The sequence below is a fragment of the Myxine glutinosa genome, chromosome 1, assembly GCF_964187855.1.
Source record: "Myxine glutinosa chromosome 1, kmMyxGlut1.1, whole genome shotgun sequence".
NCBI classification, from domain to species: Eukaryota; Metazoa; Chordata; class Myxini; order Myxiniformes; family Myxinidae; genus Myxine; species Myxine glutinosa.
The window spans coordinates 83,827,249-83,850,597 of NC_136261.1; the positions used below are offsets into that span (position 1 = coordinate 83,827,249).

At 44.7% G+C, this 23,349-nt stretch overlaps 1 protein-coding gene across 3 annotated transcripts in view; it reads right to left on the bottom strand.

Annotated features, from left to right (window-relative positions):
* PRKCSH (PRKCSH beta subunit of glucosidase II) overlaps positions 1-23,349 on the bottom strand; it is a 306,309-nt gene that overhangs the window by 20,612 nt on the left and 262,348 nt on the right. For all 3 annotated transcript variants that reach the window (XR_013622808.1, XM_068114189.2, XM_068114202.2), the window contains 2 exons: positions 18,860-18,934; positions 1,691-1,790 (listed from right to left, as the gene is read on the bottom strand). Coding sequence is in view for 2 of the 3 variants with exons in the window: in XM_068114189.2 (XP_067970290.2) it covers positions 1,691-1,790; positions 18,860-18,934 (175 nt within the window). In the remaining variant the exon portion in view is untranslated. The remainder of the gene's footprint in view (positions 1-1,690; positions 1,791-18,859; positions 18,935-23,349) is intronic.

The window sequence follows — 23,349 nt, forward strand, 5'->3', positions numbered from 1 at the left end:
GCTGAGGCCCCTGATTCACACCCTGCTCAGCTTGATGCAGTAGAAACCAAGGTCTTCAGAATGATTGGAATCTCCCTTGATCAAGCTGAGTCTCTGGGCCGATAATTTTCACATCACAGACAGGTCAGTGGTCTCTTTGCCTTTTACCACCTCCTTTCTGGTTTTCACCCTCTGCCCCTTTCATGCATTGTCCCACCCCTCCCTCCCCCTCCCCACCCCCAAAGCTTTGCAAGTAACCTCTTTCCAGGTTTCTAGTTCATTCCCTCCGCTTCTGTGCCTGAGAGTTTGCAGCTGTATTCATCTTGTTCACCCCGTGTCCTCCCCCTTGCTCTCACTCCTACCCACACCCATTATTTTCCAAGTTTCCCACAATTTGGTCTCTCAAACATGTTGATGGTGTATCTTTCCTTCCCATCCCCCAGCTCTTTCTACTGTTATTTTGTTCTGTTACATCTTAACTCGTTCTGTGTTCAAGCTCTTCTACGGGCCTCGATACTATATACAAAAAAAACTTAGTAGAGTTCAAACCATTTTTCTGTCCCAAGGTGCTTCACCTACAAACTAAATAACTGCAAGGGTTCAGTGAAGCAAGTGAGCCTCGACTATGTATTACACGAGCCTCGACTATGTATACATGAGCCTAGACAATGTATACAAAATAATAAATAAAAGCCAAACAAACCCCTTCCCCTTTTCAAATATTACTCCTAAAACAGGCTTCTTTTTTTTTTTTTTTTTTTTTTTTTTTTTTTTGTATACAAGATCGAGGCTCGTGAAAGAGCGAACATTAATCACACAGAAAGACAAACAGACACATAAAACAAATAACATCGGGAGCGGTAGACAAGATGGGGAGAGAGGGGGAAGGACACAAACACAACATTTGAGAGCAGGGACCGAGAGACATGGAGACATCGAGAGATCTGTGGGAGGGAGAGGGCTTTGGGGGGGAGGCATGTGAAGGGGGGGAGGCATGTGAAGGGGGGGAGGCATGTGAAGGGGGGGGGGGTGGGAGAGGTATAAACATATGGACACTGCCAGGATCTCCAGGAAATAAGTTGGAATTTCAAACAAGGTGGATCTGGGGTGAATTAGTGGGGGTAGAAAAGATCAAGGTTATGGATGGGGGAAGATAAGAGATGGTGGTGAACAGCTGTTTTAAAGACCTGGAGGGAGGAGAGGGATTGAAGGGAGTGTGGGAGTTTGTTCCACAGGCGGGAGAAAAGAGGAATGAAAGAGTGAAGGTGAGCAGAGAGCCGAGATTTCGGCAGTTTAACCATCAGAGGGTTGCTGGCAGATTCTCTGAGATTATTTTGCATAATAATGTAAAAACAAAAACACCATTGCTTTTATTCAGTTCACAACTAACTCAAAGTGATGGAACAGGAAGTACATAATTACATGTCCACACTGCTACATTAAGAATTATAGTGATGCAATGGTGTTCCAAGACATATCACAAAGGCACCCACACCCTGAATGCACAAAATCTATGGTTGCTCATTCATCATTTCCACTCCCCACCTTGCCATGGCCAAAGTCTTCATTGCCTCCCCTTTACGATTACCCAATTGCCCCCTTCCTCATCTCTCCCAATAGCACTTAAGCCTCACGACAGAGGTGTGCAATACTGCATATCTGTGTATTGCAGCTAGAGTGCGTCCCACGTGCTGTCTGATGCGTGACATACGAGCGTCGAGCGGTTTGGGCCTTGCCAGCATGCTGTGCCACGATCGTACTTCATCTGGCTGTAATTGTTGCTCCCAAGGTCAACCCACATCCCCCAAGACCTGAGCACACGCAAAGAGGAACGAGCATTAAACAGAGCTACAGTAATGGAATCAGGAGCAGTTCAGGCATGCAGGAGGGAAGGCAAAATTGGGCCCTATTTCCGAGAGCTCGATTCCATGTTAAAGATACTGCAGATCAAAAACTCATGAAGGTGTTTCAAAATATAGAGCAGCAAGCATAAACAACAGTAAACTAATAATGATTTTGATCTGGCGAATACTTATTTTACCAAAATGAATTTAACAAGTTCATTCTGCTGGTTGCATTATTGGTGAAGGACAGCAGCTATGCCACTGATACAATTTCCCTGTTGGTGAGATTCCTCGGAATTTAGAATGTCTCCAGCATTTAAGTTGTCATTTGCCAAATCATCAAATACAATCAAAGGTGAATCTGGCAAATACAGACGAATCTATCTACTAGTTGGGCTGGCAGGATTGCCTGGAGGTATGCACACTTGCCTCAGCTATCTACACTGGGTTTGAATCCCAACTAGATATAAACTGTCATCCCAGTGTTTCACAGGCAAGTAATTTATCAATATATGTGTCGTCCCTCGGATGGACATTAAACTGGGCGTCCCATCTGCAAACATTAACCTGTGGTTGTATGGTAAATCAGATTCAATGAGTTCTTCACTGGTTCCAATTAATCCAACCTTCTTAAGGGGTTGGCTGGAGAGGGATTTTGGCCCAAGTCTTTCCAAAAATGGCTGACGAGACCTGCTGCGTTTGACTGGAAATTATTTGGGCAAAAGTTTTAATTTGTTTGGGGTGACGGCAATAACTTGCCTACTCTTTGTGACTGACCCAATGGCATGTTTAATGTCCACCAACGACAGCTAGCAGAAAGGATAATTCATGATGCAACACAGTCTGCAAAATGCCGAGCCACAGTTTATAGTCAGGTCAGGAATCAAACTCATGCTAATCATCTCAGAAGCAAGTGTACCACCTCTGCTCCTTTCTGTCGATGGACGACACACACAACACACACAACACACACAAACACACACAAACACACACAAACACACACATCCACGGAGAGGAGACCTTGGATGAGTGGCTTACATTAGGTAACAACCTTCCTCATCCCAATATCTGAAGAGACCCAACTACCTCATAAGAGTAGACCAAGAACATGTCTATCAACAATGTACAAACCTAGGACAAGAATCATAACAAAAAGTGAAATACCATCACCTAACATAAGAAGGAGGTCTAGCGGCAGAACAGAAGGGATGCAAGAGAGGATGCTACGGAATAACAGACCACCTGCTACAAAACAACGCCATACTCGAAAATTGCAATACAAGAAACAAATTATTCGCAGCTGGATAAACCAAGCAAGGGTGGAAATCACTCCATTTATGACAACGAAATGTCTGATGCCCCACATAGAGATCGGTTTCTGAGGTTTGGGACATGGAATGCAGGGACAATGACAGTGAGATCAGGAGAAGTGGTGGAAGTATTGGTCAAAAGAAGAGTGGACATATGTTGTGTGCAGGAGACGAGATGGAAGGGAAGTGGTGTGAGAATGGTGAAGGGTAGGCAGGGACAGAAATGCAAGTTTGTGTGGCAAGGGTACCCAGAAGGCGTGCATGGTGTTGGTGTCCTGTTTTCTGAGGAGTTTGTAGCCAGCGTGATGAGTGTGACGAGAGTGAGTGAAAGGTTGATGATGGTGAAAATGATTATTGGAAAGCTCTTGGTGAACGTCATCTCGGGATATGCTCCGCAGGTTGGTCGGAGCGATGAAGAGAAGGACAAGTTCTGGTGTGCAATAGAGAAGCTGATGGAAAACGTGAAATATGAGGAAGTTGTTGTGGTAGGAAGAGACCTAAATGGACATGTGGGAAGGAGTATGGATGGTTTTGACAGAGTTCATGGGGGTTACAGACTGGTGTGAGGAATGGAGAAGGTGAAAGGATTTTGGATTTTGCTGATGGAGCTGGTTTTTTGATTTGTAATACTCAGTTCCAGAAAGCGGATAATAAGCTTGTTACATAACACATCAGGTGGGTCGACGACAACCGTTGACGACCTGATGGTGCGTAGGCGAGATTGGGGGCACCTCTGGGACACAAAGGTGATCCAGGGGGAGGAGGCTGTTTCACAGCACCACTTGGGTGTCTGCGACATAAGGGTGAAAGGTGCAAGGAGAGCTCGGCGGGTGAAGTCCCAACGGAGAATGAAGGTGTGGAGGTTGAAAGAGGTGACAGTGAGGGAGGCATTAAAAGAGAGGCTGAGAATGGTCAAAGATGATGTGGTTGAGTTTGAAAGTGGTTGGATGTCAATGAAAGATAGTCTGTTGGGAGCCGTTGGTGTGGTATGTGGATGGACAAAAGGACCACCGAGGCACTCAGAAACATGGTGGTGGGATGATGAAGTCGGAAAGAGGATTGAGGAGAAGAGGAAGAAGTTCAAGGAGTGGCAGAAGGCGAAGGGTACGGGGGGAAGAAGAGGCAGAGCATGAAAGTTATAAGGCAACGAATAAGGCTGCAAAGAAAGAGGTAGCAAAGGCGCAGGAGGCATATGGGTAAATGTTCGGGGAACGCTTGGATTCGGAAGAGGGTCAGAGAGTGGTATTCAGGAATGCAAACCAGATAGCGAAAGAGAGGTGCGATGTGATGGGGGTGAGTTGCTTGAAAGATGAAGTGGGAGAAATAATTGTGGACCCAGATGGAATTAAAGGAAGATGGAAGAGATATACAGTGCATTCAGAAAGTATTCAGACCCCTTCACTTTTTTCACATTTTGTTATGTTGCAGCCTTATGCTGAAATCGTTTAAATTCATTTTTCCCCTCATCAATCTGCACTCAACACCCCATAATGACAAAGAGAAAACAGGATTTTAGAAAGTTTTGCAAATTTATTTAAAAAAGAAAAACCTGAAATATCACATTGACATAAGTAAGTATTCATACCCTTTGCTATGACACTTGAAATTTAGCTCAGGTGCCTCCCATTTCTCTTGATCATCATTGATATGTTTCTACCCCTTGATTAGAGTCCACCTGTGGTAAATTCAATTGATTGGCCATGATTTGGAAAGGCACATACCTGTCTATGTAAGGTCTCACAGCTGACAATGCATATCAGAGCAAAAGCAAGCCATGAGGTCAAAGGAACTGCCTGCAGAGCTCAGAGACAGGATTGTGTCGAGGCACAGATTTGGGGTAGTCTACAAAAAAATTTCTGCTGCATTGAAGGTTCCCAAGAGCACAGTGGCTCCATAATTATTTCATGGAAGAAGTTTGGAACAACCAGGACTCTTCCTGGAGCTGGCCGTCTGGCCAAATTGAGCAATCGGGGGAGGAGGGCCTCGGTAAGAGTGGTGACCAAGAACCCGATGGTCACTCAGGCTGAGATACAGAGATCCTGTGGAGGAATGGTTGATCAGAGTAGTGATGGCAATGTACGAAAGAGCGCGCACAGCTGTAAGGACGAAGGACGGGAACAGTGGTGAGTTTGAGGTGAAGGTGGGAGTGCATCAGGGGTCGGTACTAAGTCCACTACTATTTGTAGCTGTGATGGAGGTGCTGGCTCGGAATGTAAAGGAGGGTTTTCCGTGGGGGTTGTTGTATGCAGATGATCTGGTGTTGATCGCAAAGAGTATGGATGGACTGAAGGAGAAGATGAACAAGTGGAAGGAATGTATGGAGGCAAAAGGTCTGAAGGTGAATATTGGAAAGACGATGGTGATGGCAAGTGGTAAAGCATGTGGTGAGGTGGAAAGAACTGGGAAGTGGCCATGTGCTGTGTGCAGGAAGGGTGTCGGAGTGAACTCCATTCAATGTACAATGTGCCCTGAGTGGGTTCATCAAAAATGTAGTGGTCTGAGAGGGTCATTAACCAGTGTGGCAGCTACATTCAAGTGTAAGGTGTGCACAGAGGGAGCTGCAGATGGAGGAAATGTTGAGTTGGATATTGGAGACGGCGTGAAGCTGAAGGTGTGAAAACATTTTGCTGCCTAGGAGACATGATGAATGGAGAAGGTGGATCAGACTCGGCAACGGTTGCTGGAGTGAGATGTGCATGGAAGAAGTTTCGGGAACTGAGTGGCGTGCTGACGAGGAGGGGAGTGTCGTTGAAGCTGAAAGGAAAGGTGTATGCTGCATGTGTGAGAAGTGTTATGATTTATGGGAGCGAGACATGGGTTATGAACGTAGAGCAGCAACAAAGGCTGGAAAGGGTGGAAATGCGAATGGTTCGGTGGATGTGTGGAGTATCGTTGAGAGAGATGAAGACAAATGATGAATTGCGAAAGATGATGGGAATAGAGCCTGTGGTGGATGTTGTGAAGAGAAACAGGTCGAGATGGTTTGGTCATGTGTTGAGGAAGGATGAAAGTGACTGGTTGAGAAGAATGATGGAAATGAATGTAGAAGGAAGTAGAGGACGGGGAACACCGAGAAAGACTTGGCTAAAGGTGGTGGAATAAGAAATGCGGGCAAGGGGGTTATGAATGAATGAATGAATGATCGTTTTAAGGCCATTTTCCCCGCTAGAGCGGGGGTTAGCCTTGCGGACCCCATGACAATCATGGTTCCCTGTTTGAGACAATGTTTTTATGGCCGGATGCCCTTCCTGACCCCAACCCTTGGTCACCTCTTACGATGCGCAGGGATACGGTGTACCTATTCTAAGCCGGGGTACACACCGGGATCATTCATCCCAGCAAGCTGGTACTCCATTTGCCGACCTCGGAAGGATGACAGGCTGAGTCAACCCCCCTGGCGTTAATTCAGCGATCGATCGGGATTCGAACCCAGGATCCGAGGATCCCAAGCCGGCACCCTAACCGCTAAGCCAACACCAGGCTTAACAAGGGGAAACAAGGTTAACAAGGGGAAATTTAGAAAATAGGGCAAAATGGAGAACATTGTCATGGGTTAGCAAGGCTAACCCCCGCTCTAGCAGGGAAAATTGCCTTAAAATGCATGTTGTTGTTGTTTGTATGGATAAACCACAAAAATGCTTTGATAGTGTCCCGCATTAATGGATAATAAAATGCATGCAATTGTTCAAGATCAATCTCCAAATATTCAAACTGATAGAGAAAGCAATTGAGCTTTGGAATACCACATTGATATTACAGCATTTGGAAAGATCGAAATATCAAGAGTGAAAATACATCGAGGAATCTTCCATGGAGACGACCTTTCACCCCTCCTCTTTAGCCAAGCACTGGACCCACTGAGCAACTTCATTAATGAGGAAGAACATAGATACACCCTGACGCCCAATAAGAGAACTCACAAAGAGACAGGGAAGGTGACATATGCACTGCACATGGATGATCTAAAACGCTTTACACCAATCGACGAAAATTTGGCAGAACAGCTCAAATTAGTGAAACGATACTACGACGACATTCATCTGGAATTTGACCTCAACAAGTGTTAACAAGTGGCACCAAGTGCACAGTCATGCAAGGTATAAAACAAACAAAAAACGGACAACATAAAAATCGACCGAGATACAACAATACAGGAGCTCGACCACGAAGCATCATACTCAAATATGCAATTTGGTGTCTGTCTGTCTGTCTGTCTGACTGATTTTTGATGACAACACATTCGGTCGTTACTTATCCAATCGCAACCAAACTTGACAGGGAGACCAAGGGTCACATGATGGAGGTTGCACCAATTAACCACCCACCCCCACAACAACGAGGTTTTCCCTTCCAAAGTGGTTGTACCTTGATGTTTATCTCCGTGTTAAGATAGCTTTATTGTGGCGTTTTATTTTCCAAGGCCGCTTCAAATAACAAAAGTAATAACACCACGAAAGATAATAGTATAATGTTAGTTATTATAAAACAATGTTAATACTAATAATATCCCCACTCCACAAGGAGTTTCCTCCTTGGACAAACACCATGTAAATGTGTATAAATAGCTTATCGTGCCATGCCGTGGAAAACCCATACCAGAAGTAAAACAACACCGATAGTCTAGCAATGGTGTCGCTGGGCATGGATCTGCTGTCCCCCTGCCATATGACCAGATGCTCAGCTCTGATTGGTAGGCAATTGTAAGGGACATAAATATACCGGACGGACAGACAAACGCTGTTCCAGACAGCATTGCCCGACGGGCTATCATACTGATCGGATCAAGCGTTCTACTTGTCAATTTATGACGTCATCCCCATGTTAAAGTTGCAAACAGAGAAACGATCCCATATATAAGAGAGGGGTGCTTTGCACCTCCCTTGATAATGAATGTATGTTGTTCCCCATGAGGAGTACATGACAATGAGCCATGGTTTCATTTTTTCCATGGAGCGGTTTCGGAGACGGAGGTGCAAAGTTTTGCGGTTTTTTCCAAGATAGTGCCGTACCGTGTGACATATCACATTATATTTATCATTAAAAATTCTGCAGGAGGCGGCGTTCCTGTGGTGAAAATTTCTTAGCAATCGGACCAATGGTTTGGTCAAAAAGTTGGGACCCCAAGGTGCGATGGTTCAGCCGTGAAGGATAATGCACAAACGCACAAACACTTGGAAAAGTAATTATATGGAAAAAAACTGGCAGTCAAATCATTTATTTTACAATTTGTTGGAGGCTACCCTATTTTCTGTCATAGAGTGACTGTAATAAAGCTCTGCTAAGAGTCAACCACAATGAGTGCACAAGCATCACAAGTAGACAAGACCAGGTGAGGCTTTTAAAGCACTGTAGAACCTCAACATTCGCAGTTCAGACATTTGCGGATTCTGTGTATTCGCAGTTCATAAAATTTGACCTGCTTCTCCATTTGCAGCCCTGTGCTTCGTGTATTCGTGGTTTTTTGTGGGCGCAAAAACATCCCCCACCAGCCACACACAACAGTTCCAAAACCATTTTTATCAGCCGCCCATAAATACAGTAACGTTTGTGTACGGTAATAGCACACGTCTGTGGGGGGTAAACTATGAAATACCTTGGCCGAGATAGAATCGAATAAACTAGCATGCTCTGAGTGTCGCGAAGAAGAAGAACCAACCTCGATGTAACTAAGTAGGGAATCTGCATGGAATAAGATTGTATATGTGTCTCCATACGAGGGGTGGAGCTATGCTAATTAGGTAGGGCTTAAGGATAAACCCCAGTGTGTAATTACCCTGCGATTTTTCCCTTCATTGTTATTGCATCAAAAAGGGCCACCATTACAATAACTACAACGATCACACTGTAAATGGACTCATTCGCTCACAATGCCGCCAGGGCTAACCAACACCCAGCACATTTGTCGATCATGCCAGTCAAACCCCGTCTCAAGGCCTTCGACGTCATCCGAACATTCCAGATGGGAGATTAGACTCCGCCCCCAATGACTTGCAACAAGGAGGCCACGCCCTGGCCTTCGTGATTGGTGGAGGCGCGATGGGATGATTGAGTAGAGCTTGGTGATTGGAGAGAGTGTGACGTCAACATGGAAGATTCGAGAGTGAAGGGAAAAAAAAGAAGACGTGGTCGCACCATCTTGCTCTCTTCTGGTCCTGGCTTTGATAGTGGGCAGTCGCATTTCCTCCTTGTTCTGGCTTGGTCGCGGGCATGTGGTCTTTGGTCCGTGTGCGCTCTTGGGAAAGGGCCAGAGAGAAACAGCGGTTCAGAACAGTCGGAACTACAAGGCACAGGATCGACGTCGGCGGTGGACTGCATCCGCGTCCTGTTTCCTCTGGACGTCGAAGAGCGCGACTCCGTGCCATTTTGTGCGTTTCCCGCACGGTGGTTTGGAGGCAACGAGCGACCGGCAAGTCTTACCAGCCATTTGGGGAAGCAAACCTGAGTGCCGGCCGATCACCAAAGCATTATTTATTTTCTTTTACTTTTGTTTTCCCCTTGTTTGTATACGAGTCTGACAGGAGAAGTCTCAATTAGGAATTTTAGTTTTTACCTTACCTTTCATTGTTATTTGCATTTATTTTCATTAAATCATTACTTGTCAAATTTTACTTTCCTTGTATTGTGGATTTTGCTGTCCCGTCTTTGTGTCTGTGGGTTCAGATAACCCCTGCATGTGTTCCCGATCGGGTGAGACTTCGAACCTTCCCGCGCGTGTCACTACCACCAAGTTGGGTATACACCTCGGAGTAAAGCTCGTTTTGGTCATTCGTCCTCTTGGGGTCTTAACCCTGGGGACACGACAATACAAAGCAGCTCGAACCAACCATCTATCTCCAGCCGCACATAAAACACAGTTCTAAAAGCATCTTCTGCCAGCAGCGTAGAAACACAAAGCAGCTCCAACCAACCATCTACCACCAGCCACACACATAACACTTCTAAAAGCATCTTACACATGTCATGCATAAAACCACTAAGCCGACTTCTGATTCGCGTAAAGTCAAAGCGAATGTACGATCGTCTGGCTGGCATTGGTGGTGCTGCAAACACGAGCAATGCGGGTACGAGTGATGTGAGTATGAGTGGCGCCAGTCCCTTCGAAGCCAGCATGGGATATGGGATGGTTTGAGCACTTCAAGCAGCAGGACAGTTGCCGCAATGTAAGCTCAAAGGCGAGCGTGCCTCAGCGGCCAACAAGGCAGCTCAAAGTTTCCCTGCTCAACTCGTGCAGCTCATCGAGAAGAAGGGTATCTACCAAAGCAGGTCTTCAACGCAACCGAGACCGGCCTGTTCTGGAAGAAAATGCCAATGAGGACTTTCATCTCGAAGCAAGAGAGGAGGCATTGGGCTTGAAGGCTGTGAAGGACCGGGCGTCTCTTCTCTACTGTACCAACGCCAAAGGGGACTGCTTGATTAGGCCGATAATGCTGTAATGTTTTCAAAAGCCGCGTGCTCTCAAGGGCAAAAACAAGCAAACTCTGCCCGTATTTTGGATGGCCAACAGAGGCATGGGTAACAGTTACCATTTTTATGGATTGGTTCCACAACTGTTTCATCTCAAATGGAGAGGTACCCGGCAGTAAAGAACCTCTCCGTCAAGGTTCTCCTGCTGGTGGACAATGCACCAGGCCACCCAAGGGGCTGAGGGTGGCCCATCCCAATGTTGAGGTCATCTTCCTGCCACCCAACACTCAACCAAGGTGTGATTTCAACATTTAAAACATATTACATCCACCGCACCTTCCGTCACATATTGGATGCTATTGACCTCGCCCCCGAACTTAGCGTTGGGAAATGTAGGGAGGACTTCAACATCGCGCACTGTATCATCATCATCAAGGACTCTCTGAATGCGGTCAAAGCCTCCACCATCAATGCTTGCTGGCACAATCTATGGTCACAGGTAGTCAACGACTTTGGAGGTTTACCGACACCAAGGAAGTGAGGCTGTCAACAGCCCGGTTGGCACAGCAGGTGGGAGGGGAAGGCTTCGACAACATGCAGTCTGAGGAATTGGAGGAGTTCATCAACTTGCATGGTGAGGAGCTGACTGAGGAAGAGTTGGAGGCCATAATTAAGGCTTCTGAGCAGGAGGGCAGTGAAGAGGAGTACCAGGTGGCACGGCCCAACCTGACCGTCAAGTTCCTGGCTGAGGTGCTGCAGGATACGAGGTCAGTCACTGATGTTGCAAGATGCCGACGGAGCTGTACCTCCAAGTTCAAGAGGTGGGTGGATGATGTTTTGCTGCCATACAAAGCTGCACAGAAACCTGCAGCACTCAGCAAAACAGCTCGCGATCACCCATTTTTTTCCGCCCTGGCCCCTCCACCTCGAACCTTGAGCGCCAGTGCCTGCATTGCCTTCATTGCACAACTCATCAGCGACCTCACCTGCCTCATCAGTGACCTCACCTGCATCCTCTTCAGAGGAGTTCATCGAGTTTATTGGATTCTAAATCATCATTGATTACAATCATCATCATCAAAATTTACTTCATACTGTATGTACAGTATCTTCAATAAAAATTGGAAACAGCACCTGCTGTTGTTCTTTTATTTGTAAGCATTTCAAATGAAACTTTAATGATGTGCATTCGTGTTCATAAAATTTTCCTTTATGAATCATGAACCGCCAGGGACCTACCTACCCTTTTTCCCATTGTAACAATGCCCCAACATTCGCGGCATTTTCCAGGAATGCATCCCCAGTGAATGTCGAGGTTCTAAAGTACTACACAGATTTTCCTGTTTACAACAGTGAAATGGGGATCTTTAGAGCAAATACTTTTATTTCAGATTCCAAACTGGACGTTAACCTCACCACTACAAATAACATTCAGTTTTTGTCCGGATTATGGACTTGCAAAACAGTACCCATCTCGAATGGCACTCGGTTGAGTGCATACCTCCACCACGCTGAACAGTTTACGTTTTGTATCCCACTGATAAGCCTGACCTACTTATCACCGTGAACAAAACTTAAGCGGCTTGTATTATTGTTTTTGTCACATACACAACACATCCACCAAGTTTTGTCCAAATCCATCCATGACCGTTTGAGATATCGTGCTGTATAACGTTTGTTCCCTGGTGTTGGGCTAGCGGCTAGGGTGCCGGCTTAGGATCCTAGGATCCTGGGTTCGAATCCCGGTCGATCGCTGAATTAACGCCAGGGGGGTTGACTCAGCCTGTCATCCTTCCGAGGTCGGCTAATTGAGTACCAGTTCACTGGTAATTCCCTGTTTGTCATTAAAGGCGGCAAAAAGGGTTGGCGTCAGGAAGGGCATCCGGCCGTAAAACATTGCTTCAAAAAGGGGACCGAAAAACAACAACAACCACGGTTCCCGAAAAAGGCCAACCCCCGCTTTGCGGGGAAAAATGGCCTCCAAAGGTGGTTATTTTTTTAGTATATATAACGTTTGTTCCCTACCTCTCAATGGTGAAGAATCAAGTAAAACAAATTTTTTAACTTCGCACATCCAGATCCGGATTCAGTTCTTCATCAAAATTGAATCAATTTGTCCGTTTCAAACACCCAACCTGTCCACCTAGTTTCATCCGAATCCGTCCAAATTTTTTCAGATGACGTGCTAAATATAGTTTCTGGCCCCATGACTCAATAATGAAGAATCACTTAAAATATTATAGTAGCTGGCTCCAGATATTCACCAAAATCTAATTACTTTGTCCTTTTCACACACCCAACCAAACTGTCACAATCCTCCATCGCCTTTTGAGATATCGTGCTCCCAGACAAACAAAAAGACAGACAGACAGACAGGGGTGAAAACATAACCTTCATTTACCTTCGGTGGTGGATGTAAATATCAAATCAGATATAACGAACCCAATTTTCTTATCCAGCTCGTGAAGATGTTGCGATCCTCTTAAATGTTGAAGATTTGGATAATTTCTATGGAATTTTAGCAGATCTATATCTTCCAAGGTGTATGCTGCATGTGTGAGAAGTGTTATGATTTATGAGAGCGAGACATGGGTAATGAACGTAGAGCAGCAACGAAAGCTGGAAAGGGTGGAAATGCGAATGGTTCGGTGGATGTGCGGAGTATCGTTGAGAGAGAGGAAGACAAATGATGAATTGCGAAAGATGATGGGAATAGAGGCTGTGATTGATGCTGTGAAGAGGAACAGGTTGAGATGGTTTGGTCATGTGTTGAGGAAGGATGAAAGTGACTGGTTGAAAAGAGTGATGGAAATGAATGTAGAAGGAAGTAGAGGACGGGGAAGACCGAGAAAGACTTGGCTAAAGATGGTGGAAAAAGAAATGCGGGCAAGGGGGTAACAAGGAGAGATGCAGAAAATAGGGCAAAATGGAGAAGATTGTCATGGGGACCGCAAGGCTAACCCCCACTCTAGCAGGGAAAATGGCCTTAAAATGCATGTTGTTGTGTTGTTGTATATCTTCCAAGGATTTGTCCATTGCTTGAGCAATCCTAGTCAGTGATGATGTTTTTCATTCAAGCTTTGCTTGCTTTCTGAGGTTAAATCTAAATTTGGAAGGATACCTTCAACAGAAAAATAAATCTTCAGAATTATGAAAAACCACCATCTGTTCACCAGAGATGACAGCTGTTCACCACCAGTTCACCACCTGTAAAACAGCTGTTCACCACCATCTCTTATCTTCCCCCATCTAAAACCTTGATCTTTTCTACCCCCGTTAATTCACCCCAGATCCACTTTTTTTGAAATTCCAACTTCTTTCCTGGAAGTCCTTGCAGTGTCCATATGTTTTATACCTCTCCCACCCCCCCTTCCCATGCCCCCCCCCCAAAGCCCTCGCCCTCTCTCAGATCTCTCGATGTCTCCATGTCTCTCGGTCCCTGCTCTCAAATGTTGTGTTTGTGTCCTTCCCCCTCTCTCCCCATCTTGTCTACCGGTCCCCTTATTATATGATTTATGTGTCGGTTTGTCTTTGTGTGTGATTAATGTTAGCTCTTTCACGAGCCTCGATCTTGTATACAAAAACAAACAAAAAAAGCCATCGGCTGTTTTTGTCAAAACCAAAGAATTTGCAATCAAAATCGCATAATAATCAATGTCATAAAGTTACATGAAATGTCATTAGCAACGACAACATGCCTTGACCACGTCACGTCTCCTGCCGGTTTGCCTTTATTAGACAAACAGCAAAGGCTCACACACCGAGAGAATATTGCTTTTTTATTGATTGTAGAACCATCATGACCATTGTGCTTATGACTAAGAATCACCTCCACCCCCTCTCTTCTTCATTTCTAGTAGTAAAAAAAAAAATCATCATAACATCATTTTAATTGCAAGTCATGTATTAAAATTCATTCAGTGAATTTATGATTGTAAATGTTGATAACATGAACCGTTATATAATTTGGCTAATTTAATCAATCTTTATCAGGTCTTCATGGCCACTTATTTTAAATGCCCCGCTGACGATGTGTTATTGAAGAGTAGTTTTGGCAAATGCTTCATAAGCAAATTAATCATTTGCCAAAACTACTCTTCAATATGTGAAGTCAAACAGTATACAGGCCCAGACAAAAGTATTGCATTTTAAAGGAAATTGGATATTTTTCGCTTGCTGACAAATCCAATAACGTAGAAATGTGCCCAAGACTGAAGCTGTGAAATGCCGGCTTGCAAACTGCCAACCTTGGGATTGATACTGTGGATTATTTGGTGAAATTTTACCATGACCTTCAGCTGCATACTTTGCCTATTCTTGACAAGATTTCAACAGTAATCCAGTTCACTCTTCCAGAAATATTTTGAATATTTCAATCTGATTACAACTTGTGCATTTTCGTTAAAAGCAGTTGTGTTTTAAGCACGTAATTCACCTCAAAATTTACTAAAATGCAGAGACTTCAGTGTGCACGGTTATACACAATGGATATGGATCGCACGCACGTTCCAAGGACAAGGACGGTGCTTGCGCAAACGCACACGACAGGCATTGTTTGGCAGATAAACAGAATGTTAACATATCTGCTCGATAAAAAAGCAGATTTCCACAATCAAACAATTATTACATTTTCATGCAAATAATAAGTAGATGCTGTCAAGGAAGGACAAGCTACATGAGCTTTCATCCCCATGTTCTTTAAGGATTTAAAATCACAAAGAACCTGCTTACCCAAGTTCCAGTGACATGGAATGCAATATGATCCGTCGGCATTTCGAAACAATCATACAGGGAACAGTAGTACACTGCAGCATAGTATTCAAATAACATTTAACTTTAAATTCACCTTTGCATTCATAAATACTCTCCCTTCTTTAATGGAGGCATTCATGCTGGCAAAATGTATCAGTAAAAGCAGTAGATATACCGTAATGCCAAACACCAACCAAATTATCATTCACTAGCATTTAATAAAAATAGTACGAGCAGCGTACTACGTAGGAAAATAGCACGAGCGTAGGCGAGATAGGAGGCACCTCCGGGACACAAAGGTGATCCCGGGGGAGGAGGCTGTTTCACAGCACCACTTGGTTGTCTGCGACATAAGGGTGAAAGGTGCGAGGAGAGCTCGGCGGGTGAACTACCAACCGAGAATGATGGTGTGGAGGTTCAAAGAGGTGACATTGAGGGAGGCATTAAAAGAGAGGCTGAGTATGGTAGAGGATGATGTGGTTGAGCTTGAAAGTAGTTGGATGTCAATGAAAGATAGTCTGTTGGGAGCCTTTGGTGAGGTATGTGGATGAACAAAAGGAACACCGAGGCACTCGGAAACATGGTGGTGGGAAGATGAAGTTGGAAAGAGGATTGACGAGAAGAGGAAGAAGTTCAAGGAGTGGCAGAAGGTGAAGGGTACGGGGGCAGAAAAGGCAGAGCATGAAAGTTATAAGGCAGCCAAGAAGGCTGCAAAGAAAGTGGTAGCAATGGCGCAGGAGGCATGCAGGAAAATGTTCGGAGAACACTTGGATTCGGAAGAGGGTCAGAGAGGGGTATTCAGGATTGCAAAGCAGATAGCGAAAGAGAGGTGTGATGTGATGGGGGTGAGTTGCTTGAAGGATGAAGTGGGACAAATCGTTGTCGACCCAGATGGAATTAAAGGAAGATGGAAAAGATATATGGAAATGCTGTTGAATACAGAGAATGAATGGAATGGCAACATAGAGAGTAACCCAGTTTTAGGACCGGCAGAGAAGATAACTGAGAAGGAAGTTGAGGAAGCGATAAAAGCAATGAAGAGTAGAAAAGCAGGAGGGCCAACGGGAGTTGTGGGAGATATGTTGAAGGCAGCAGGAAGTTGGGGTGTGAAGAGAATGACAGAGATCTGCAATCTGGTGGTGAAAGAAGGCCGCATTCCAGTGGATTGGGAACTGAGTACCCTCATCCCTCTATACAAGGGGAAAGGTGACCCTGTGGAATGTGGCTCGTATCGAGCGATAAAGTTATTGGAGCATGGAATGAAGGTATTGTAAAGGGTGTTGGAAAGGAGGATAAGGAAGAAAGTGAAGATCGATGAAATGCAGTTTGGATTTATGCCAGGAAGAGGATTGACTGGGAAGTGGCCGTGTGCTCTGTGCAGGAAGGGTGTCGGAGTGAACTCCATTCAATGTACAATGTGTACTGAGTGGGTTCATCAAAAAATGTGGTGGTCTGAGAGGGTCATTAACCAGTGTGGCAGCTACATTCAAGTGTAAGGTGTGCACAGAGGGAGCTGCAGATGGCGGAAATGTTGAGTTGGATCTTGGAGACGGCATGAAGCTGGAAGGTGTGAAAACGTTTTGCTACCTTGGAGACATGCTGAATGGAGAAGGTGGATCAGACTCTGCAACGGTTGCTCGAGTGATATACATGGAAGAAGTTTCGGGAACTGAGTGGTGTGCTGACGAGGAGGGGAGTGCCGTTGAAGCTGAAGGGAAAGGTGTATGCTGCATGTGTGAGAAGTGTTATGATTTATGGGAGCGAGACATGGGTCATGAATGTAGAGCAGCAACAAAGGCTGGAAAGACGAATGGTTCGGTGGATGTGTGGAGTATCGTTGAGAGAGAGGAAGACAAATGATGAATTGCAAAAGATGATGGGAATAGAGCCTGTGATGGATGCTGTGAAGAGAAACAGATTGAGATGGTTTGGTCATGTGTTGAGGAAGGATGAAAGTGACTGGTTGAGAAGTGATGGAAATTAATGTAGAAGGAAGTAGAGGACGGGGAAGACCGAGAAAGACTTGGCGAAAGATGGTGGAAGAAGAAATGCGGGCAAGGGGGTTATAACAAGGGGAGATGCAGAAAATAGGGCAAAATGGAGAAGATTGTCATGGGGACCGCAAGGCTAACCCCCGCTCTAGCAGGGAAAATGGCCTTAAAATGCCTGTTGTGTTGTTGTTGTAGTACGAGCAGCCAAAAAACAATTATAAAAGAGAAAAGTAGTTGCGAGTTACCGAAGTCTATACAGAAAATTTCTCACAAATAGGGGAAGATCCCGGATGACATTTTAAAATGAAGTACATTTAAAGGCGTACCCAAGAGTGCCAAATGCAGAAGATTCAAAATTCAGGGTAAACCGAGGAATGGAAATTATTTGCCAGGGGCATGCAAACCTCCCCATTCATGCATAAACTCACAGAAGCTTGCCATTATTACATTTTAGGCAAATTCAAATCCTTTTGCTATCTTTTGTTATGAAGGCTTCTGTAATTATCTTCCCACTCCACCGACCTCTTGGCTTCATGTCTGACGCTGTATTTGTAAGGTTTACTGGAATGTTTAACAATGTGCTTGCTGCATCTGTTTGCTGCTGAGAATTACCTTCAGAATGTCCCTCCCAAGGTCAAAATACTGCACAAAGGGGATTTACAAAAGCACTTTTTACATGTTGTACAAGACAATCATTGATTGATTCAGAGAAAAAAAAATGATGTGTGCATGTAATCAAGTGTCCACTTTGAAAATCCATTCAAAATCAAACACTGAAACTGCTTGTCAATAATTTTTTTGCAAAAGATGGAAGCCAGATTTTCTGGTGCCTCAAACAACAATCTGAGCTCATGATGCCCACTCACTGGCTTGTGAAATTTGGGCAGCAATAATGTTATGGACAATTTTGTGACGTTTAAAGTTTAAGTTTGAATTCATCCTACTATTAATTTTCAATTGTTCACTGGTTTTGACACCAAAATAAATATTTATTATGGACCCTAGGTAGCAAAAAAAGCTACTCATATCGGACATACAGTTTCAAATGGAACATCAGATGTGGTAATAAATGTGAATTGTTGCTCCCAGCTTGCTGGCTCGATGACAGAAGACGCCATTTGCATTTTACCGCCTCTATACCGACCCTGTTTAAAATCCCGTGCGGGCATGGACAACTTGCTATTCAGTTACAAAACTACAGCTAGATAGCTGCAAAAAATCACACGAACAAAACAGTGATGACAAGCAATAAAGTGCATTGAGCAAATAGAGCAAAAAGGTTTCAAAAACAAACTTCCCTTGCGCTGCAATACAGCGTGACTATAATGTAGCAATGGCAACACTATTAAGACCAAGCAGTGCCAAGAATTAGACAAGATTACAATTTTGATTCCAGAAGCCACGGATTACAGCAGAAAAAACGGTGCTCGCCACACTAACCCAGCAGGTCCCGAAAGACAAAGGCTTCCATCATTCGATACATGCAGAGTGCAATCAGGTGCAAGCAATTCTGAATGCCTTTGAGAATGGGACACCACCAACATCTATTGCACCATACCAAAATCACAGCAACCCTTACCCGAGACTCGTCTCAGTGCCTCCACTCTTGGGCTTCTGCACAATCTTATTGAATGGGCATATCCTGTAAATATACCTAAAAGGTGATTAAAGACAGAGGAAATTGTATCAGGAAGCAAGCATAAAAACAGTAATGGCATGATAATAGCACACAGACACAATGTTTGCTGCACGGTTGGTTGTGAACATCTTGCAAAGCAGTATCATTGCAGTAAGATTTAAACCAAAAGCTTCTCTCTCAGGCATTATTCAGAAATACAAGCTGCCAACTCGAATAAGGACATGCACTAGAATGTCCTGCAAGGTATCATCTGCTTAACATCTTTTGATAAATGAAAAAGAAACCCTGAGATTTTTTTTTTTTAACTGAGCATCAAAGGTCTTTCCAATCAAGAACTCAGGGGTGGGGGAAAGTACATTTGAGGCTATTACAAAGGGGTTAGAAGAAACCATAACCTCTTTCCTTGCCTTTATTCCCCACCTCTCCCCCCAATATATCCTTTTCTAAGACTATGTTGTTTCCTTAAAAATTATCTGCTCCATCCTTCTCCATGTTGTTGTTTTTTTCCCCACTATTTTTCTGATGTTTAGTTTTACTTATTTCCTTTGATTTACTTCGTCAGCACTTTCTCCAAGAATTTATCATCCCTACACCTCTTCAGCTTTTCTTCATGACCACCCCAACCCTTCAATCTCCTTACACTACTTTAGTCTCACTTTGTTGCATACAAACACGGACATTAAGGACCCACAAACATATTGTTACGTGTATAGGTGAAGGTAAGGAAATACCATAGTCGAGGTAGAATTGTATAGAGTAGCGTGCTCTGTATGCCGTGAAGCCACCTCAATGTATTTAATTTAGGACCGGATGTCCGTGTAAGCGTTATGTGTCTCCATTTGAGCGGTGGAGCTATACTAATTAGTTAGCGCCTATGGATAAATTCCCAGTGTGTAATTGCCCTTGTGATTTTTCCCTTCATTCTTATAAAGCACACTTGGTTAGCCATGCGACCAGCCCATGATTAAAATAACATAATTGCCAACGGCACCCAGACACTACGACACCACCCAGCCAAAACTGTTCAATGAAGACGGATGCATCCCTCTCTCTCTCTCTTGGTGTTGGCTCGTGACGGCTGCGCTTCGTGTCGTGTGCGCCTGTGAAGTTCAGGACGGTCGGAGCTCGGTGAAGCCGAACAAGAAGGACCCGACTTCGCACCATTGCACGTTTTCCCGCGCAGGGACGCGGGACCTGTGACGGCCCAAAAACATCGTGGAGACCGGAGCTGAGTAACCGCCAACACACCACACCACATTTATTTTTACTTTCGTTTTCCCCTTGTGTTATCCTCGCATTTATTTTCATTAAACCCATTACTTATTGCATTTCTTTGTCGTGCCTGTCTTGTGCGTTTATTTGTCTGTGGGGATCGGATAACCCCTCCCGTGTCACGTCCGTCCAGGCAAATAAGGCCAGGGAACTCCGTTTCCCTCGCGTGCTGAAGAGATAACACCACAATAGTTATGGGTAAAGGACTCGGAGTTAAAGATCGTTTTGGTCATCTGTCACCCTGAGGTCTTCACTACAGGGTATACGCAACAATATTTATTCTGATTAGGAGTTGAGTGAACCCAAAGAAGCAGTCACCAGCACATCCACTCAAGTATGTTTCAATGGAAACCCTTCCGAACAGCAACATCTTTCTGGCATCAAGCTTTATTTTCCTGTTGATGCAAAGGATGTATTTACCCTTTTTAAGCTGTCTCGTAAACATCTTCCTTAAAGTAAAAAGAATAACTTTTCTCCAACAACATATTGCTGCATTTCTTTAAAACCATCATCAGCAACTGTTATACTCTAAAGTTAACACATCTACTGACAGCAATGCAAAGTCTACCAGCCTCTATAGAATAGGTTTGCAAAGGTAAAACCTCCAGTCTTTTTTCTTTTTTTTTGTATACATAATCGAGGCTCGTGAAAGAGCTAACATTTATCACACAAACAAATCAAACAGACAAAGAACCAAAGTATATAAAAAGGGGAGCGGTAGACAAGATGGGGAGAGAAGGGGAAGCACATGAACACAACATTTGTGAGGGACATCGGGAATGTGTGGGAGGGAGAGGGCTTGGGGGGAGGCAGCGTGGAAGGGGGGGGGGGGGGGGGGGTGGGTGAAGTATAAACACAAGGACACCAAGGACTTCCAGGAAATAAGTTGGTATTTCAAAAAAGTGGATTTGGGGTGAAATTAGCGGGGGTAGAAAAGATCAAGGTTTTGGATGGGGGAAGATAGGAGATCGTGGTGAACAGCTATTTTAAAGACCTGGAGGGAGGAGTGAGATTGAAGGGAGTGGGGGGGTTTGTTCCAGAGGCGGGAGAAAAGAGGAATGAAAGAGTGAAGGTGAGCAGAGAGTCTTGATTTTGGCAGTTTAACCATAAGAGGGTTGCAGGCAGATCTTGTGCGACCTTTAGGAATATTTGGGGGACAGAGCCCAGAGAGAGCTGGAGGAGCAAGGCCGGAGAGGAGTCAGTAGAAGACAGAAAGACCACCAACCTGCCTGCGGTGAGTAAGTGAAAGGCCCTCGGAGGTAGCTTCATCACGGGAGATTCCAATGATTCTGAACGCTTTGGTTTCAACAGCATGAAGACGAGCTAGGTGTGAGGCAGGAGCACCAGCCCAGAGGGGAGAGCAGTATTCCATTGAGCTGCGGATGAAAGCCTTGTATGTGGTGAGGAGCTCAGGTGTGCCAATGAAGGACTTCGCACGACGGAGGATGCCCAGTCGGCGACTGGCTTTGGAGGCCAGATTTGAAATGTGGTTTTCCCAGGAAAGATCATGGCAGATACTCTTTTGTCTACTCTCTGCAGTCTACTCTGTTGAAGGCATTTGTGACCATTCAATAAACACTACCAGATTGTCAAGAGAGTCAGCTGGCCAGACTCAGACCGTAGCACCATCTCTTTTGCTCCCCACTTTGGGCCGGTGATCCTGCTTTCCATGTTTCTTTGCTTTAGGAAATCGAAAACAAAACCTGCCGCACCACTGCAATTTCCACATGAAGAATTGTGAGAATCAGCTTACTGTCTCTCTCACTGGCAACAAATGGTGGGCTCTTGTTCTATAAAAGTTACATCTTAACTTGCTCCTCCTGTCCTCTCCTTCCTCTGCCCTCCCCATGCCACTACAGGATGCACATGTTCCTCAAGAAACCCTCACCTGCTCACCGACCCAAAATTCAGTCTGGTTGCCCACAAACATTCATTTGTGCCCTTATTATCCTGATTATGGAATTCTCACCTTGTGACTGTTGTCTTGTCTTCTTCACCACATTCTTTTAAAATGCCATACCCATCCACAACCTCTTCTGCTCACATCGATTCTTTCCAATTCTGTTCCTCAACGAGCCATTGATCCTCGTTTTTGTGTTATTCCTTCTTTTCTTATGGTGTATATTCATCCCCACAATAACCTTTGGTAGTCTGCAACCCCGCTGCCCTTTGTCATTTAATTCCTAAATGAGCCTTCACCTTTGTAGAAAACAATTTTTCTACTTTGGTTCGATGGCAGTTAAATCTGATGAAGAACTTTGCCACTCCTGTGTAACATCGGGCTATAAAAATAAATAAAAGCCCAGGAAACATCACTATGTTCTCGGATGCATCTGTGATGGCTAATTGTTAACCCTTGCAACATGGCAAAGATCCCTAGGGGGTTAAACGGCACAGCAAGACATGCATGAGAGTTTTCCATTTGTACCTAAACCATGTATTGCCTGTGTCACTTGTTTTATTTGTTGATTTTTCAAGGTCATCCTGGAATTCTGCCACAGTATAGGTGCATGGGGCACGTGGAAAATTGTCGTGTACTTTGGCACCTTTAAACCAACAACAACAACAACAACAACAACATGCATTTTAAGGCCATTTTCCTTGCTAGAGCGGGGGTCAGCCTTGCGGTCCCCATGACAATCTTCTCCATTTTGCCCTATTTTCGGCATCTCCCCTTGTTAACCTCCTTGCCCGCATTTCTTTTTCCACCATCTTCAGCCAAGTCTTTTTCGGTCTTCCCCGTCCTCGACTTCCTTCTACATTCATTTCCATCACTCTTCTCAACCAGTCACCTTCATCCTTCCTCAACACAGGACCAAACCATCTCAACCTCTTTCTCTTCACAGCATCGATCACAGGCTCTATTCCCATCAACTTTCGCAATTCATCATTTGTCTTCCTCTCTCTCAACGATACTCCACACATCCACCGAAACATTCGCATTTCCACCATTTCCAGCCTTCGCTGCTGCTCTACGTTCATTACCCATGCCTCGCTCCCATAAATCATAACACTTCTCACACATGCAGCATACACCTTTCCCTTCAGCTTCAATAACACTCCCCTCCTCATCAGCACGCCACTCAGTTCCCGAAACTTCTTCCATGCACATCTCACTCGAGCAACCGTTGCCGAGTCTGATCCACCTTCTCCATTCA